Genomic DNA, 20,000 nt, shown 5'->3' with positions numbered 1-20,000 from the left:
TTATGCGCTACGCACTTCAGCACTCGGCGATCACGTTCTGTGAGCTTGTGTGGCCTACCACTTCAGCGGCTGAGCCGTTGTTGCTCCTAGTTTTATTCTATTCTAGACATTTCCACTTCGCAATAACAGCAGGGTAGAAATTTGACGAACTAACTTGTTGGAAAGGTGGCATCGTATGACGGTGCCACGCTTAGTTTAATAATGGTTAAATAAAAATACAAAATAAAAATGACGATGCCATGCTTAAAGCCACTGTAGTATGGGCCAATCTACTGACAATGTTTGTCTATGGAGATTGCATGGCTGTGTGCTCGATTTTATACTAATTTGAGGTGTCGATATGTAACCGATGTGAAATGGCTAATTAGTTAGCGGTGGTGCGCGCTAATAGTGTTTCAATTGGTGACGTCACTCGCTCTGCCACCTTAAGTAGTTGTTCCCCCGCGGCTTTTGTGGCGCGATGGGTAACGATGCTTCGTGGGTGTCAGTTGTTGATGTGTGCAAGGGTCCCTGGTTCGAGCCCAGGTTGGGGCGAAGAGAGGGATGGAACCTACACTGTTACACATATACTTTTGACCATGTACTGTATCTGTGACCAACAAATATTTGTATTCCCAGTCATGTTAAATCCATAGATTAGGGCCGAATGAATTTTCCTTATATGAACTGTAACTCAGTCAAATCTTAAAAATTGTTGTATGTTGCGTTTATATTTTTGTTCAATGTATATCATTATGTCAACCCTTCAGAGCCAAGTCACTGCATGGCCTCCACAGCTGTCCTCTCGGGTAAATCCATGAATGCGTGTCAAAGTGCAAGACCATGTTGACCACTGTAATAGGTCAGAGGTATAGTCAGTCACCTGTGTAGCAATGGTTGCAAGTGTTAGTGAACTCTTTGATGATAATGCTGTCATTGTCATTCAGATCAAAGAGCAATGAAAGGATACTGAGGGTGATACAAGATGGTCATCTTGGAGGGTCAAGACTTGATCAACTAAATCTGCACCCCTGATTGATGTAGATCTAGGCCTACTACACAATAATCTGCACTCATAGAAAACATAGGCTATAAACTATTGTTAAAGGGGTCCTTGTGAAAAATGTAGCTCCTGACCTACTGGAACAAAATAAACCAGGCTGCTTATTTTGTGCAGGCCAGTAGGCTTACAAAGTCACCCATCCTATCTCCTTGGTCCATGGTCAAGGGCATGCACTCAGTCTATGTGCCTGTGCGGGGCAGTGTTATTTTATTTTCTGATCTAATTTGTAAATGAAGAGACTACATCTTGAATTTCAACTACATATCCCAGAAATGTTCGTTTCTTTTTTTTTTTTTACCCCTTGTAGGTGGCCCCGTGGCAAACATGTCGTCATTGCGCAGATTCAGTTAGAAACAAAAGCAGAGTGACCTTCCTCTGGTATCAGTACAGTAGCTACAGTAGAGGGGCGGTAGTAGCTACTGAAGCAATACACCGAACCGGTGACAGCACACCAGTTCCCTGCACACTAGCCTAGAAATGAACAGCAACTTAGCCGGAGATGAAGTTGGGTAAGATGTGATCTCCATATAATTAATGACAATTAGTTAAATAGCTATATACATTTTAACTTTAATCAATTATTACTGTGGTAGATCTCACCCGCATCACCACTTTTACTCAGCTAGCTACAGTAGTTAGCATTTTGTTAAGTATATGTACTGGTAGCGAGCGAGATAGTAAGCTAACGTTAGTTGACTTTAGCCTAGCTACTACTAGCTAATCATTTGGAAACGCATGACATTGGTTTAGATACCATTTAAACATTACTTTTCAATTTGTCATTGAATAATTCATTGAAAAACTAAACTATTTAACTAACAAGCCACCTAACTAAATAGAAACTGAAACGAGTCAGCAGCTACAATGTTAGCGGCTAACTTGCAAGCTACTGTATTTAGCTAACGTTAGCTATTGTGTGGTAAAAATGTGGGCACCGCACCATCAGGGGTCGAAGCTTTGCTATCTTCATGTTTACGTTAGTTGTTGCCAATTTATTTTGAGTGTGATGGTAGAAGTTTGATTGAAGTTGACAGATTAACAGATTTCCCCCCCCAAAATATTAGAGCCAACTAGCTAACGTTAGCTAACTAATGTCTTCAATTGTAGCTGGTTGCTGGCGCGAGTTTTATTGCGCTGTTACTCACTTGATGAACTTGATAGAGGACTCTTTCAGGACATTTAGCGGGCATTGGATTGAGAGGATTTGGATAATGTTGGTTTGATCTATTTAAATTATCCATACGAAATTATAGTTGGGGCTATGGTATCTTGCCTAGTTTTGAATGTCGGCATACAGCTGATAAGAGTATAATGTCAAATATATAGCTAACATTAGCTAGCCTAGATCGATGTGCAGTTAACGCTATTTTCAAGATCCAGCAGGGATCATGTATTTTAGGTAGCTAGCTAACGTCTCTCTTGCCTGGTTTATTTTAGGAGGAAGGAGGAGGAATAAAACAAAAAAGACCTTTAGTGTTGTCGGGGCTAAACAAGTAACCCTCTATATTCCAGCCTTTTAATAGAAAGTACCTAGGGTTCATAGCTGTGCATAATGAGCCACGTTTAGGACTAACGTTGGGACGTTTTGTGTTGATACGAATCATCAGCTACCTACAGAAACACCCGCTCAAATACAGCTCAAGCTATTGTAAGGTTACATAAAAAGTATAGCTATGTGGCACAGTCACTTAACTAATAGTCACACATTAACGGCACAAAACCATTTGAGAATGGTTTATTGTGTCCAAGGAATGATGGACCATCTCAAGTGTCCTCAAAGGGCGGCTTTTTTCTTAATTTTATAGGAAACTGTTTGTGGGTGGCTTGGACTGGAGTACAACACAGGGTGAGTCAGCTGTCTACTTACCAACCTGTCAATATTAGGTGTATTGCAATGCAGGTAGTGTTGTGCTTGAACATGAAAGTGTCTGCATGGAAATGTTGTTCTGGAGTACCCAAAGGGTTGCATGTTATCATGTATTGCAGTTAAACCACACATGCAGGCTTTTCTCATAATTGCTCAGACCTAGTAGTTTTACATGTGTTTGTCTTTAGCCACAGGCATTCAGAGCCCTTCTCTGTATCATGCTTGATTAGACCGTGTGTGTCTTTGCACCACACTCTTCACTCTGACAGTGTTTTCTGAGGTTATGAGCAGTAGCCACAGTACTATGTAATTATGTGTGTCCTTCCTAGGGATTGGATTACCTTGTGGGGGGGCTTTCAATGATATGACTCTTATTTGTTGAAACCTCTATGCCCTGCCTCCAAAGATACATGCCTGTAATGTAAATGTATTATTCATGCTTTGCGTCCAGTGAACTTTTAAACACATTACCCATAATGTCAGGACACTAGGCTATGTATATATCCCTAAAGGATTCTGTAACGGCATCTTCCGACTCATGTCAATGTCCTCTTTTCTATCAGAAACTTTGAGAAACTATTTCTCGCAGTATGGGGAAGTAGTTGATTGTGTCATCATGAAGGACAAAACCACAAATCAGTCGCGGGGCTTTGGTTTTGTCAAATTCAAAGACCCCAACTGTGTCCGGACTGTACTGGAGACCAAACCCCATAATCTCGATGGCAGAAATGTGAGTATGTGAAATACGTGTCTTTCCAATGATGCCTTTTGTAAAGTGTGAGATAAGGATTAAGCACTGCATGAGAATGGGGACTTTTTCAGTAAAGTATTACACAGAGCTAATGAAGTAATAGTGAACCCATAGCGCACACTGGCATCTTCAGAAAACAAAAGGCTGGCTCTCTGAAGGACATCCCTGGACTGTTCTGATGAGCTATATGTAAAGCAGGCAGAATGTTGCTTGTTCAGATGCTTAACAACATGTAACAGATAATTAACTGCAGACAGTGCGTTTTATATGCAGCAATATGAACATGACCATTTTGCTATAATGAAGGTTATTTTCTTGCAATTAAATTGTGATTTATTGTAAAGTTAATTGTATTGCACATATTTAATTTATTCCATTTGTATGTGGCCTTATTGAGTAGGCTAATTCACCTGATAAATTGGAGGGAACATTTGAAGGTGCTTTTTCATTGAAGGCTGAGATTTCATCCTTTGCTTTTAGATTGACCCCAAGCCATGTACTCCCAGAGGAATGCAACCTGAAAAAGTACGAACTAAGGACGGCTGGGTAAGGAGCGTATTTCATTTCGTGGAGGCTACGTACTGTATGTCCTCTACAGAAATAGGGCACCAAGCCTGGGTAGAATGGATTGAATTGTATCCTTTTTGTCCTTTGATAAGCTGGGTCCTATCTGCCTCTAGAAATCGCGTCTGTCACACTGAGGCTTATTGCTGTTAACATGACTTCTGCTAAGGAGCTTAAAATGTAATTATTTCCAAGTAATTGTTAGACTAAGTGATTCTGTAAAAATGAATTACGCTGCAATCCTGAAATAGCTTGTCTCAGTAACGCTGAAGCGAAGGCACTAGTGCACCCTGATCTGTGTGGACTAGTGTTTGCATCGACGTGACATTTATACCCCAGGGCAAAAGGAGAGAGAAGCTAATTTCTTCTCGACTGTCTAGCTAGATGATGGTGAATTGCCTCGTCTTCAGTGTGTTTCTCGATCTGGCTTTGAGACTCCATTCTTTGTTTCAGAAGGGCAGCAAAGCTGACAGCAATAAATCAAAGAAGATATTTGTCGGTGGAATCCCCCATAACTGTGGTGAACCAGAACTCCGGGAATATTTCAATAGATTTGGAGTGGTGAGTCCTGTTAAGATGGTGTATACTGTATTGTATAGCTTTATATATTTGTTTTATACCTAAAACAGTTACCAGGATCCAATACAGGAACTGCTTCTTGGAAGACCACAGGAAAAATATACTTTTCTGTTAAAATGCCATCAAGTTGAGGATATAGAACGTGTCAGTGTTTTAACCATAGAGATCCTATTAAATTAATATTCTAATTCCTAATTCTCTGGTTCCAACTGAGAGATGCATGCTATGGCAATACTAGTGGTCTGAATCCTAATGCAGCCCATGTTCTCCTTTGTGTAATCCAAGGTCACAGAGGTGGTAATGATCTATGACGCGGAGAAACAGAGGCCCCGAGGTAAAAGCTGATCTCGTTTTTCTCTTCCATACCTCCCATCTCTAAATCTCATGACAAACTATTCTGACCCAAATAGGATAAGCACATTCATTTCCCCTCCCCCCACCCTCAATTATAACTATACGTCTATATGTCTTGTGGTGGAACATCTTTTTTCATCCTTAACCATTGAACTTTCCCCATGCAGACCTGTTTACATGGTGAGAAAGTTGAATGAGGTTGGCATTCATTTAAGACATCTTCCCTTGACTTTGTGTGACAGAATCAGCTTCTGATGCGTATAGACTGCATTTACACAGGTAGCCTAATTCTGATCTTTTGCCCTATTATTGGCTAAAGAGCCCATCTGATTGGTCAAGAGGCCACTTTGGTGGAAAGAATATCAGAACTGGGCTGCCTGTGTAGACGTAGCCCTTAGACGTTTTAGTTAAATTAGGAACATGTTAACATGCTATAGTAATACATGTAGTTTGAAATAAGCTTATTGAGATGAAGGTTATTGTTTTTTGTTATTCAGGATGTGTGAAAAGATTTTGGGTCTCATTTCAAACATTCATATTCTTTGACAAACTAAACGAGGAATGTTAGCACTTAACTTAAATGTTTAAATAGCAGAGCTTCACCAGTGTATTGATAGGAAACAAGGACAATTATGCAGATGATTCTGCAAAACTACCTCTAACTTCCTTCATACCGGACACGGAGACATACAAATGGTATCCACAAGTTAATCTGACTCTGGGAAGTAGCTAAAAGGGCGCATTGCCAAAATCCCAAAGTATCCCTTTAAGTCAGGGGTGTTCAACTCATTCCACAGTGGGCGAGTGTCTGCAGGTTTTTGTTTTTTCCTTTCAATTAAGACAGACAACCAGGTGAGGGGAGTTCTTTACTAATTAGCGACCTTGATTGATGAATTAAGTGTACGGGTGTTGCGAAAACCCACAGTCGCTCTGCCGTCCGTGGAATGAGTTTGACACGTGTTTTAAGTGGAAGTCCTTACTCAGTTCCATCTGTTTAAATTAGTTGACAGTTAGAATGACAAGACAAGTATGGGTTGATGTAGTTTAGGCTGGTCAGTTTTCTCAGAACAGTTGAAATATACGTTAGTTTGGTCTATTTGCTCAGAGCTGTTTCTTTTGCACTTGTCCTACATAGCAATGATGCAGTGGTCATGAATGACTTCCATAATTTATTCCCCCTCTTCTCCTTCAGTATCCATTGATCTCTTTGGGGAGACGAACAGAATAGTTTGTCATCTGAATTTACACGATGATACACAGCAATAACCTTAAGATAATCAAGGATAATATCCAGACTTTTCTTTTAATAAAGTACTTTTAAAGTCCGGCATTGAACTAAGTTTTATTTTGTTTAATTTAGACATGTCTGATATATCTAAAAAAAAAAAAATATATATATATATATATATATATATTACGTGTTTTCCCAGTATGTAGAAAGTGAAGTATTTTTGTAAGTAAGCCCTTTCTATTTTTCTTTCTCTCTTCTCCTTCTTGTGAATGGTTTGAATGTGATTAATGGTGTCTCTTAAGATTTGTCTTTTCTCCTTTAGGTTATTGTGTACTGATTGGTATCACAGAGGTACAGGCCAGATGTAAAATCCCCAAATGGAATGTGCAGGCTGTCAATTTGGGGTGTATACAAAGTTTAGATTCATCATGGTTATGAACTGAGTTCTGTTGCGCTGAGCAGGACCTAGGATGTTTTGACACTTGTATTATTTAAAAAATATATATTTTCTAGGAATGTTTGCGGCTTTCAGTTTGCAGCAAATGTTCGACTTGAATGCTACCAATATGTCTCTAAATGCTTAAACTAAGTTTTGAATCTAGATTAAGGACAGGTCATCGATGGATGTTATTTTTAGTTGTACATCAGGTGGCTTGGGAATGCTTGACATGATATTAGAGGTTTCAAAATCTATTTTCTCTCAAAGGACATTGAATTGGAATCAGGTTAGGCCCCTCAGTGGAGATGTTCTCACAACCCAATTCTGCCACTGGTATACATTTATCAAAATGAAACTGGTTCAGTGTTGTGTGCTTTTTCTACGGGAAACTCTGAAAAGGTTTTTTTTTTTAGAGTCTTGGATGTGAAATCCCCATAGACCTTATCAGAACCAGGACATTTGCCAATGTTTGCCTTCTAAATGTACAGTTGAATCAAAGATGGTATGGCTATGCTAAATTACAGTGCTGTATATCCATAAGTTTAGCTAGAGCTCTTTTCATATCATGAAGAGACTGTAGTCATTGTGCTTAAAGGGTGTGAGAATAACCTAGGGTCTATGTTAGACTTTGTCTATTTCAATGAAAAGCTACCAGAGGTTTCACCATCAAGCATTTGTTGATTTGCTACTTAATTTCACTTTTTGTTTTATATAGTAAGTGTTGAATCCTCACACAGTGGGGTTTTTCTCCTTGTTTTGAAGGGAACTTTGTTTATCCCCCATGTAAACTCTTGACAGCATCAATAATTGTTACTTACACATTCGGAAGACAAAATGGCCTATATCTTTGTGTTGCTGTTGTAAGTAATATTGTAATTTTCCATTTAGGCTTATCCTGGCTGACTCAAAACATAAAACCAAATTTGGGAAAGCTTGGAGAAATCTTTAGACATTGAACAGTTTCTGTTTCTCCATTTTTTTGTTATGCATTGACATTAGATGCTGCCAGTTTGTGCTGCACAGAAATATACCAAGGGGCAGATCAAGGTGGGGTTTGGATGAAACGGCATGAAGTCGCATCAATAGCACGGGTCAAATTGGAATCCAATATAGAAATGAATGCTTTGAGACACTCAAATGTGTCTTGAAATCTATAGTTTTTATATTCCTCAGTAGTTCAACTGACTGCACTGCATGTAAATATATTACAATTGTATATAAATTACATTTTCAATCCCCTATATAATACATGAATGCAGTACAAGCAAATGTTACTTAAATTTACTTCGCTATTTTAGAAGTATTTTAAAATACTGAAACCCGAGAGTTGGCATGGTGAGGATTGGTGCCAAGTTTATTGGATGATAAAAGTGCCTCAGCCCCCAAACTTCAACTTGTGTATTGCTGCAAGTCAGCGACATCATCCAAGCCCCAGGAGCCTCCAGCTCAATCTTGATGGATCCCTGTCTTGCTGACCCCAATACTGTTCTTCATCTTGTGTTGTCACAACACCCTGCTACCTTGATTCACTCTTGGTCGTTGGCTAGGTTTTGGATTTATTACTTTCGAGGCCGAACAATCAGTGGACCAGGCTGTCAACATGCATTTTCACGACATCATGGGCAAAAAAGTGTGTAGTTGTAGTTTTATTTTACCCTCAAGATCAAACAGAGGCTTGGGCGACGGGAAGCATTGTTTGGCGCTGTTACCTTTGGAGTTACAGCTCTTATTTCCAGGGGCCACCAATGAGGTTGGTTCCTCTTTCATGAAGGCCTAAAGCTCCTGTAAACTTCATATGATAATGACACGGCTGAAGATTACTGAAATGTGGTACTCCAAATATTTTCCTAAAGATCAGGGCACAATTTTTTTTTTCTTGGCTGCAACCTTTCAATGGCCTGGTTGGCCTTGTACTTGTTGCAAAAAAGACTTGGTCTCCCCTCTGAAATAGTATGTACAACTCCTGTAGTCGCCCAAGGCTTTGTTTATTTTGACCTCTCCTTTAGGTTGTTAAAGGTATTCCATATCTTACTTCAAATACAATACTTACTCTGGCATTGGAGATTCAAGTTGCCAGTTTTGGAGCATATAATGGTAGATAAGCAGGGGTGAAAGATTTTATTTCTTCCCGGTACGTGATCTCATATGTTTGCACGCGATTACAAGGGCCTGATCATAGAATTATATATTGAATCCCTATTAATTTAATAGGATCTCTAATTTTACTAAATTAATATGTATTACCTTTTCATGTAGCATAAACACAACCAGTCATGATGTTTTCAATCTGATTGTCAAACATATGCTAGCTGTTCCTGTAGACTTCCAGTCATTGTGCTAATGCTAGTTAGTGTTGGCTGGCGAAACTACCTCTACCTTCATACTGGACGCAGATACAGTGGAGTCTGAAATTATTGACACCCTTGATAAAGATTAGCAAAAATAACAGTATAAAATAAATAATTAATACGGAGTTATTGTATACAAAAAAAATGGAAATTATATTATTTTATGCTAATTGTTGCTCAGAGAGATTTTGTTTAATCTTTAAAAAAAAACATTTTTTTAATGTAAGTGTAAAAATGGACACCCCTGTTTTCAATACCTTTCAATAATTCACCTTACGAGGATAATTTACTTCCACTGGTCCTGGGGCCCTTGTTAAGGTCAACGGCATCATGAACTTTACCCAGTCCCAGGACATTTTATCCAAAAACTTGGTTGCCTCTTCCAGGAGGCTGAAACTTGTCTGCAATTGGATCTTCCGGCAAGACATTAACCCCAAGCCCACATAAAGAAATTGTTAATTGGCTCTGCTTTTATCCTCGCACGGTGAGGTATTGAAAAAAAGGGGTGTCAAATATTTTGACCGCTACCTTTTTGTGAGGAAAAAAAGTATGACTTGTTCAACTAAATCTATTTCTCTGGGCAATTGTATTAGTATAAAAAAAAAAATAATTGTTGGATACAATATAGCTCAGTATTATAATTGCTAATCTGTATCAAGGGTGTCAATCATTTCGAACCCCACCGTACATAAAAAATTATATCCACGAGTTCATCAGACTCGGGAAGATGATGATAAAGGGCCACATTGCCAAAAGGAAGATGATGATAAAGGGTCACATTGCCAAAAGGAAGAAGATGATGATGATCATAATAATAAAGGGCCACATTGCCAAAAGGAAGAAGATGATGATGATGATGATGATCATAATAATAAAGGGTCACATTGCCAAAAGGAAGAAGATGATGATGATGATGATGATGATCATAATAATAAAGGGTCACATTGCCAAAAGGAAGAAGATGATGATGATCATAATAATAAAGGGCCACATTGCCAAAAGGAAGAAGATGATGATGATCATAATAATAAAGGGCCACATTGCCAAAAGGAAGAAGATGATGATGATGATGATCATAATAATAAAGGGCCACATTGCCAAAAGGATGATGATGATGATAATAAAGGCCACATAGCCAAAAGGAAGAAGATGATGATAATAATAAAGTGCCACATTGCCAAAAAGGATGATGATAATAAAGGGCCACATTGCCAAAAGGAAGATGATGATGATAATAAAGGGCCACATTGCCAAACTATCTCTTTAAAACACCAAACATTTAATGACATTCGGCTGTCATTATGCCTACACTTGTAGGCTGAATTGATGTGTCTACTGCTGTCTGCGCGTGTCAGTCTCAGCCAGTCATCTGCCTCTCAGTGTTCTCGTTGAACCACCACATTTGCATCGTAGGCCTGTATACCACCCATTTTCAAGTCCGTTCGCAAATTTTTCATCCGGCTGACATGCGGTCATGATAAATGTTGTAAAAGCCTACAGTTTTCTTGACATTTTGTTTTAATTATTGTGATAGGCTCATGTTTTACCGGTACGGTGTAAGTTCACTTTCTTTTGCCGGGAAGATGTACCGGCTTACTTTCACCCCTGGAGATAAGTGTGTATTTTACCACAAAGAAATCACCTAAAGGATTGGTCTTGTTCAGTTATTTTTTTTCTTATTTTGTTGGCAGGTCACTTACTTTTTGAGCTATTTGATATATTTCCTATTCAACTTGTTAAAAAGTGAAACAACCTCAATTAAGTGACCTCAGTTTAAGAATCTCCATACTGTGTCGATCAATTCTGACAACCAAAATGGGTGGGTATTTTTCAAGGGCTAGTTGAACTACTTTCTCACTACTTTCTCCCAATGGAGATTTTTTAGCTAATTTGGTGCCTAAAGCCACAATTCTGTGATACCAGGAGTTAAAAATGTTTTTTATGCCCAATCATTCATAATTTACAGTTTTAACAAAACACTTTAGCTTAGCTACTTCTGAGACATCCTCTCTTATAGCAGTAATTATCTTGACAAAATACATTTTAAACATTTGGAAAAAATTGCGTTCAATACTCCGACACCCCCCCCCCCCCCCAAACGAGGAAACATAACGTCTTTTATTGAAAGAGAACATTAAATGTCCACATGGACATTTTTTACTTATTTACAAATGTTTCATAGTTTAACCCTTTCTTGCCTCATTAAATGTACAAACTAAAGCCATGTCTGTTCATAATTGATGTATGAGACCCTACCTACATTCTGCTGTACTCATACTGACTTTCCTTGACTTTGTCCTGATTTCCAGCAGGAATTGGGGCTCGACTTGAGATATTTTTCTTGAGTTGACATTACCTTAGGCTGGGACTTAGGGGAATAAAAGTTACAAAATTAGAAAGTGGAGCACATCAAACTGTGGCACAAATCCCAGGTCTGCTGTTGGGGAGTGTACCGAAGTCGTGGTATCCATCACTCCAGCCACGATGCCCGCGGGAGAGGACCCAGGTATCTGCGCTATAGGCGGGAGGCCACTCATGGAAACGTGCCTGTAATTAGGTCGACAGAGAAGGAAGAGGGGAGCCAAAGAAAGTAGCGCCACCTTAAAGCAGGGGAAGAATTGCGATTCGTTTTCCTCATGCAAGGTGACCTCAATAACTCAACCTCTATAGTGCCTAGTCTATTTCTATCTAGTCTCCCCCCAGATTTAAACCAATTTTTCGCTCTGGTAAACTGCTGGTATCTCTGTTGCTGGCTAGCTACAGCAAGTTACGCTACAATCTTTTTTTTTTTTAGGGCAGATAATGGCCTCACAAGCCATCTGGCATGTTAAAAGAACAGGCTTTTCAACCTCATTGAACGTTAGACCAGTCCAATACCAGGTGCTTCTATTCTGTGTGAGATGACTAATACCCATCTGATTTGCTCAATTAAGCACCATTGCAATTTTCTCCATTATCTGACACGGTATGAAGATTCATTTCTATATTGACTTATGACTATCCATTTCTATTGTCTGCATGTTTTACCTCTTATTCTGATAGATATGATACACATTTCTTTCTACATCCATTTCCCTCTGAAATTCTACTCCAAGTTAAACATAATTGAGATTATTTAAGCGTTAGCCCAGGAAAGGTAAGTCTTGACCTTCCATTAGATGTTTTTAATTTTTTATAACGGGCATAAAAAAACAGGAAATAGGAATTCTATGTTTCTCAGGTAGACCGGTTGTACTGTAGTTTTCATGACGTTTTTAGCACCATTTTAAATCAATTGCTAAAAATTATGTATAAAAAAAAAATTGGAATACCTTATTGTGACTGAAATACCTGAGAAACATATTGTTAAGCAACTTTTGATCTGTATTAGGCAGCAGTGTTGGCTCAGATAAGATGTAAAACTGAAACCCTCTCAAGCTGATATGTTAAAGATAAATATTAGTAATGGGTGAGTTTAGATAAGGAAGGGATTTTGGAGATAAATTACTGGTCTTGCAATGTGTGCCCTCCTTGTCCTTTGTCCAGGTGGAAGTGAAAAAGGCTGAACCTCGGGACAGCAACGCTCCTGGCCAGCTTGGACCTAACCAATGGGGACCCAGAGGCATCCTGAGTGCAGCCAATGGTTGGTCGGCACAGCCTGCCCAGGGCTGGCAGCAGAGTTATGGGCCTCCGGGTGAGTGGGAGACCAGCCAGGCACGGCTCCATCTCTCAGACCAGGAATATGACATTATTTTATAACTAGAAGAAAGATAGCATTGGAAACTGTTACAATGTCTGATGCCTTATGTTATAACATTAACATTGTATTTCTGGGTCAGCACTGAAATGTAATTTTGAGGAATGGTCAACTTACTGACAACAGTACCGTAGTTACCAATTGCAAGATTGGTTTTGTGCCAGCATAAATAAACTGTCAACAATTTTCTCTTTGAAGGAGTTTGGGTGTCTACAGGCCAGCCCTTGGGTATGTTTTGTCCTTGAATCACTTGAACGTTTCAGCCATCTCACTAACTTGCTTTTTTAAATAGTAAATTGTCTTGTGACAGTTAACTTATCAAGAAAGTATTGTGACATAGACATTGCCTTGCACTTTGTATTTTCCATATTGACCAATTAGGTATTGTCCGTTAAGCACCAGTGTTATCACGGTGTCAGCTGTAATGGCTGAGGTCACTCTGCTCATTTCCCTCTCAAGACAGATAATGGGCTTAATGATTCTTACCTCCCTTCACCCTCGCATGTCATGTATCATACAACCAACCCCCAAACAATCCCAGCGGTGTTCCTGTATCTTAGATCAAGCAAGTGCTATTGTAGCTTTAATGCTAGAGTTCTAGAATGCACCACATTCATATACAAGTTGCATTTTTGTTATTTTTGACACGGTTCTCCTCATGTTGAAAATATTGTCTAGTATGCAGTGTCTACTGACAGTGGGTTTTATCTAGGGTACATCTGAGACTGAACATGTAGCAATAGACACCTGTCATCGTGTGTGTATGTATATACGTAACTATATGTTGTGTTCTGTCTCAGGTGGGTACGGGCCCCCTTTATCTGCGGGTCGTGGAGCTCCCGCCCAGCCCTCCTCGCCATTCAACGCATTCCTCGTCACAGCGGCCCCGGCGGGGGGGTTTGGGGCACCTCAGGCCTACGCTCAACAGGGATACAGTACACCACCTCAGTTTGGTCAGTAGCTGCGCTGTATTGTCATTTAAAAAAAAGAATGAATGAGGAAAAACAGAAAATGAAGGAGGAAAATCATTGTACTTTCACCGCCAGCTTTGTCTTGAAGAAATTGATAGCAGGTCTGCGGCACTAGCAGTGCTACAACACCAACAGTAACACACGTTTATGGTTCTGAAATATTTTTTAATGTCGTCTTCACAAGAACGTTAATATAGTCTTCACAATATATTCTTTTATATTGCCAATATATGATAATATCCTAATATTGCCCAACCCTACTGCCTAGGGTTGCAGCTCCTACTACAATAATCATGTTATGTTTCTTTTGATTATTATAACCTGTATGAGACATTTAACATTTTATCATTGATAGTTCAGAATGTCCAACATTATAATGATTCTTCCATCTGGCACTGGTTTAGGGTACAGTTTTGGCACGCCTCATGGTGACCAGTATGCACCACAAGGAGTGCCGCCCCCGCCCACGACTCCAGGAACAGGGCCGCTGGGGTTTGCTCCAGCCACCACACCTACTCAGGACATGAGCAAAGCACCCACGGGACAGCCGGACTTCCCTTACAGCCAGTATGGTAAGTAGAGCCTCCATGCAGTCCTCAGCCCCGCCCTCAACCCTACTGTTATTATGGCCTATACTGGATGGATCCATTATGTTGGTTGCTTTATTGGGTCAACAACCGCTCCCTTGCCAAAGCTCATTACTGCAACCTTCAAACAAGCAGGAGCTTGCCTTTTGGTACAATTTAGCTTTAATGGCATCACATGCATACACACGCTTGCATACATACCCTCCAGGCCATGGAGATGCCATAGAAGTCCCACCATACCCAGGACTCTTCAGTGCCACCTTTTTCAGCATTTTTCCAGGTGGGGCTGTGGAATAATGGGGATGGGTAACCCATGGTAGGTTTGAATTAGATCATCCTGCCTCTCAATGTTTTTGAGAGGAGTTTGAATGCCCACCAAACTGCAGATAAACCAGGTAGATATTTTACTGGCAAAAGTGACAGGCAGTTTGGCCAACTGTTCCCTTTTTGTCACTGACTTGGTTGGCTTTTCTCTCCTGGCATGAGCTCTATGGTGTCGATGGATCCTGCATGTTATTTTTCTCTTGAGCGTAATTGGCCTGAAACCAATATTTTCCTACAAAAAGATTAGAGCTGTTATGAGAAGACTCAATGCAATACATCAGTATGAAATGTATCAGGATTTTTCCAATTACTCTCCAATTATACTTATTGTACCAATAAATCCAGCATTGTCATCAATTGCCGGGCTTTTGCACAAGGTCTCTCCCTCTTTAAACAAAATGCATTGGTAAATCCTTGCTGTTTGGAAGGTTAATTTATGTAGCCAAGTTAGTTCATTCTGTGTTGCCCCTCATTTCCTACTGGCATTTATCCTTCGTAAACAAAATACAGTGGGGAGACACAGACTTGGATATATTGCTTTGTTAATATCTCTTAGTGTATAGTTCTTCAAGACAGTATACACTCAGAGGCCAGTTTATTAGGTACATCCATCTAGTACTGGGTCTGTCCCCTCTTTGCCTCCAGAACAACCATATTCTTTGGGGCATGGATTCTACAAGGTGTGGCGTTCAAACGTTGCTCAATTGGTATCAAGGGACCTAACGTGTGTCAGAAAAACATACCACCGCCACCAGCCTGTACCCTTGACAGCAGGCAGGATGGGGCCATGGACTCATGCTGCTGACGCCAAATCCTGACTCTGCCATCAACATGATGCAACAGGAACCGGGATTCGTCGGACCAGGCAATAATTTTCCACTACTTAATTGTCCAGTGTTGGTGATTGTGTGCCGACTAGAGCCACTTTTCTTGTTTTTAGCTGATAGGGGTGGAACCTGGTGTGGCCGTCTGCTGCAATGGCCCATCTGTGACAAGGACCGCCGAGTTGTGTGTTCCGAGATGCCCTTCTGCACACCACTGTTGTACTGTTCCATTATTTGTCTGTTTGTGGCCCACCTGTTAGCTTGCACGATTCTTGCCATTCTCCTTCGACCTCTCTCATCAAGGAGCTGTTTTCGTCCACAGGACTGACGCTGACTGGATGTTTTCTTGTTTGTCACACTATTCTCGGTAAACCTTAGATACTGTGGTGCGTGAAAAGCCATAGGGTGCGGCCGCTTCTGAGATACTGGCACCAATGATCATGCCACGCCCAAAGTCGCTTAGGTCACTCGTTTTGCTCATTCTAACGTTCAACCGAACAGTAACTGGAAGCCTGTCTGCCTGCTTTATATAGCAAGCCACTGCCACATGACTCACTGTCTGTAGGAGCGAACCATTTTCGTGAACGGGGTGGTGTACCTAATAAACTGGTCACTGTGTGTATATCTATATTCTACCATAATTTATATTTAACTATATAAATTGTATATTTCCCTGTAACTGTCAGGTGTGAGATTCCCATCTTGTTCGGTGTTTCATGCTTGTGCTTTGCATACCCATCCTGCTCTTAACCATTAGCGTCAGCCACCTGATTTTAGAATCATATAGTACAGTAACCATAGCCACAGGCAGCAAAGGGCATTAGCAAGTAGCCCATCTACCCCATGTGTTTCTAATTCCAGATGTATGTGATTTAGGAGTCTCACAGCAGATAGAGAGAGTGTAAGGATGTGTGCACTGATTTAGCAGGAGTCTCACAGCAGATAGAGAGAGTGTAAGGATGTGTGCACTGATTTAGCAGGAGTCTCACAGCAGTCAGAGAGTGTTAATTTAAGCCCCAGGTCTAAGAAGGGGACCATTTTAAAGTAAAGTAGACTCTCTATCTGGGTTCAGTCAACCTAGTCTCCTCGTCTCCCTGATAGGCTTGGGTAACTACCCTCAGGAGCCCTCTTCCTACGGACCAACGCGTCCTTCTCACAGTAATGGTCAGGATGTGCAGGGAGAAAATAGTGCAGGTAGGTGTGAGCATCGTCTTTTCCAACCACCAAAAGTACAGTTCAGTACATAGACATATAACTGCAACTTTAATGTTCCCTTGCATACTTTTCCCCTGCATGTACTTTTGTATGTTTGTGCATACAAAGTACATAGTCCTAGACCAGTGGTAGTCACTTTTTCAGCGGGCACCCCATTTTTTTCCCACCAGAATTTCTGGGGACCCAAAGTTTTCCCCAAGAATTTCTCACGAACCCACCCCAAATCTAATGACAGCCTTAAAATTGTTAACTTAAAAATGTGACATCAACAAATAATCTTACATTAATTAGAATTTTTTATATAAATGAAAATAAACCAATTATTACATTTTCTAATTCCTTCTCAAAAACATTTGTATATTGTCCCGTACAATAATCTCTACACATTACTTTTTGTTCCCCCACGACCCTGACTTTGAATACCACTGTTCTAGAGTATACTAAAATACAGCTACAGTATTCAATGACTTGAGGTTGAATTATTTTTGTCCATATCTCAAGGTATGAATATTCAATCTAACAGTGTTTTACATCTCATTTCCTATAGTAGCTGTAGTTTAGTATACTAACAACACCTGCGTCCTCACTTTGTCCACTCTCTCTCTGCATAGCTTTGCTGTTAAAAAGGGGATGATCTAATTGGCAAAATGTGTTTGTGGTGTACTATGTTTAACATTGCTTATTTTTTTTCTCTTGCTCTCTGTTATTTTGCTCTGTTATTCAATGCGATGGCAGTCAATTCACTTGTTGTTTTTCATATGCTATCTCCTTATGACAGCTAAAAGAATGATAATCTAAGGGACTTTTGTATGAAGAAAAAATAACTTCTGGCTGGTGAACGAATACCCAATTTTATATTTGATTTCTCTGGTTATATTAGCCCCTCTGCTATTAGCTCTTCTTAATTCTTTCTTCCAGCCTTGTATTCTACCATTTCTATTGTTTCATTTCATTTATTTTTTCGTTACTCTGTACTGTCCGACCTGAGTTGGAACTGTTCAGACTTGACTTCACTGAATGTCTATGCAGTTCCCTGCTTCTCCGACTACAGTGGATTGCAGGGAGATGGTGCCATCCAGTGTCTGGGGGAAAAAAACGTGTGCTTGTGTGACTGAAAACTGATTAAGTATTTGTTATACTGTTTTCCTTTTGTTTATGCCTTTCACAAGAGTTCAGATTACATCTTTGAATCCTCAATTATAAGTCAATTGATTTACACTGGAAGCGCTCATTCCTAATTGGCAAACCAAACTCTGAATGTAGGTTCATGGAGGCTCACGAAGGAAGGAATACAATATTTAACATGAACATTAGAATGCCCTGAAACTATGATCAATGTATTTATTATAGGTCAAATAAGGGACTTTCATTTGGCACCATTTACGATCCTGAAAATGAACCTCTCTTCCCTGTTCTCCACCTACCCACCCTCACAGGTTATGGTCAGGACCTGAGTGGGTTTGGGCATACATTCGCAGACCCCAGCCAGCAGACTGCCTCTTACGGGGCACCAACAGCACAACCGGCAGTGGGACCCCAGGCTACCGCAGCCGTTTTTGCTCGAGTACAGAATCACAACGTAACGGGCTTCCATCCATACCGGCGCTGAGCGTCTCCAACCGCCACAGCGCTCAGTTCTAAAGTCAGGGAAATGTGTTCTGGTGATAAGCAAAACTGGATTTCTGGATTGATGTTTTTTGGAACACAAATACACAAAATTTGAGAAAAAGTGAACTCATAAAACCAGGGATTCCAATTACTTCTGTTACAATGTCACTTGATGTAAAAGTTGATGTAAGACTTTTGCATAACCTGTTGAAATGAAATAACCTTTTTCCTCCCCTCCATGTTTTATAGTAGGACTTAACTACTTTGCAATAGGTTTTGATTTTCTGGTCAAACAATAGCACAGAGAATGGAAAAATGATATATAAGGATATGTATATTTACGCCGGATACAGAAATGAAAACAGGGTCTCAAGTTTCCTCAGCTTTAAATTCTAGGGAAAATGTTTTTATTTTTCATTTGGTGGATTTTGTTTACTTTCTGAGCCTTTATTTTAAAGTTTGTTTAAAATGGAAAATATGAATATATATTATACACAATCTGTGCAATTTTTTAAGACAATTTTGTACTAAAAATGTACACTTTGCTTGTTTTTTATTTAAAGATGTAGACTTCCCTCAGGTGGCTGTTTGAGTGCATTTTGCACTTATGCAAAAAGAAAGGAAAACTTATTTCAAATAAAAGATATCCTGCCTCTTGTTGCTGTCCTGCATCTTGGCCATCAATGCTTCAACTTAAATGTCACTAAATATGTTTGAGTATAACTACTAGGTATTGGTTAGGACTACCGGATTCTTCCACCAACTCAGTGGCTTTGTGGTTAGTGTTGCCACCCTGACATTGGAAGTTTGCGAATTTGATCCCTGGTCAAGTCATACCGAAGACTGTAGAAATGGGACCTGATGCGTCTCTGCTTGGCACTTAGGCTCTTGACCTATGAGCTGTTCCGGCTTGGACAAGCCAAAGCTCGTGCAAGGCTACTTACTCATGCGCTATCGTACCTGTACTACACTAAAATGACTAAAACCATTTTTTTAAAAATAGATAAAGACCACTTAGTGTGGTGTTAAAGTTGTACAAATGACTTACTAGGCCAGATAATAGCCTCATTTTCCTGAAACCTGACAATATGATGCATTTAAACTGCTGAGTCCTCTGTGGAAGTGAATGATTTGGACGGACAATCATCAGTAGATGGCGTACTAGTGCTAAAAATAATGATCTAGTATCACCATGTACTGTATGTTTGGTATCAGCTTGGATTGAATAGCATGTTGCTTACACCTATTGAATGATTTTGTATTTACATGAATCATGAAGGGGTAGGAGCTGTGTTTCTGGACAGGGCCACAGTCTGGGCAAAAAATCATCAATTTTCAAGGGTTAAATACAGTGGAATTATAATAATGGACCAGGTTTCACTTACTATATCAACTAAAACCTTAATGTTCTGTCACACCCAATCAGGTAGGCCCCCACTAGATTATCAAAAATATATATTTGCATACATATAAACACTGAACATGTCAATGGTTTTCTCTCCCAAGGTAATGCCAATAGGCTTTAACTCAGCGAGCTAACAATTCTGCGTTGTGCAGATG

At 39.9% G+C, this 20,000-nt stretch overlaps 1 protein-coding gene across 4 annotated transcripts; it reads left to right on the top strand.

The window, feature by feature from the left end:
• The first annotated feature begins 1,395 nt into the window (after positions 1-1,395).
• dazap1 (DAZ associated protein 1) lies at positions 1,396-19,097 on the top strand. 4 transcript variants are annotated; one of them, XM_014149301.3, is made up of 13 exons: positions 1,396-1,551; positions 2,848-2,888; positions 3,473-3,639; positions 4,141-4,206; positions 4,681-4,785; positions 5,089-5,137; positions 8,375-8,457; positions 12,701-12,848; positions 13,110-13,139; positions 13,712-13,864; positions 14,287-14,454; positions 16,719-16,811; positions 18,269-19,097. In XM_014149301.3, exons 1-13 carry the CDS (start codon positions 1,520-1,522, stop codon positions 18,439-18,441), a joined length of 1,308 nt encoding a protein of 435 aa, XP_014004776.2. In that variant the 5' UTR covers positions 1,396-1,519; the 3' UTR covers positions 18,442-19,097. The 4 variants fall into 4 exon arrangements, with proteins under 4 accessions (XP_014004776.2, XP_014004775.2, XP_014004777.2 ...); XM_014149300.3 differs by having other exon boundaries at positions 4,678-4,785; XM_014149302.3 differs by lacking the exon at positions 16,719-16,811 and having other exon boundaries at positions 4,678-4,785.
• Positions 19,098-20,000: the final 903 nt, after the last annotated feature.

This window comes from Salmo salar, chromosome 16, assembly GCF_965601325.2.
Source record: "Salmo salar chromosome 16, fSalSal1, whole genome shotgun sequence".
NCBI classification, from domain to species: Eukaryota; Metazoa; Chordata; class Actinopteri; order Salmoniformes; family Salmonidae; genus Salmo; species Salmo salar.
Note: the sequence above shows the minus strand (reverse complement) of the source record. Positions and strands in the feature narration are given on the sequence as shown.

Excerpts from the sequence above, each read along its gene's own strand:
- dazap1 (XM_014149300.3), top strand. The coding sequence starts at position 1,520 with ATGAACAGCAACTTAGCCGGAGATGAAGTTGG. Across the intron at positions 2,889-3,472 it reads GGACTGGAGTACAACACAGG|AAACTTTGAGAAACTATTTC; the intron begins GTGAGTCAGCTG and ends CTTTTCTATCAG. Across the intron at positions 13,140-13,711 it reads GTCTACAGGCCAGCCCTTGG|GTGGGTACGGGCCCCCTTTA; the intron begins GTATGTTTTGTC and ends GTTCTGTCTCAG.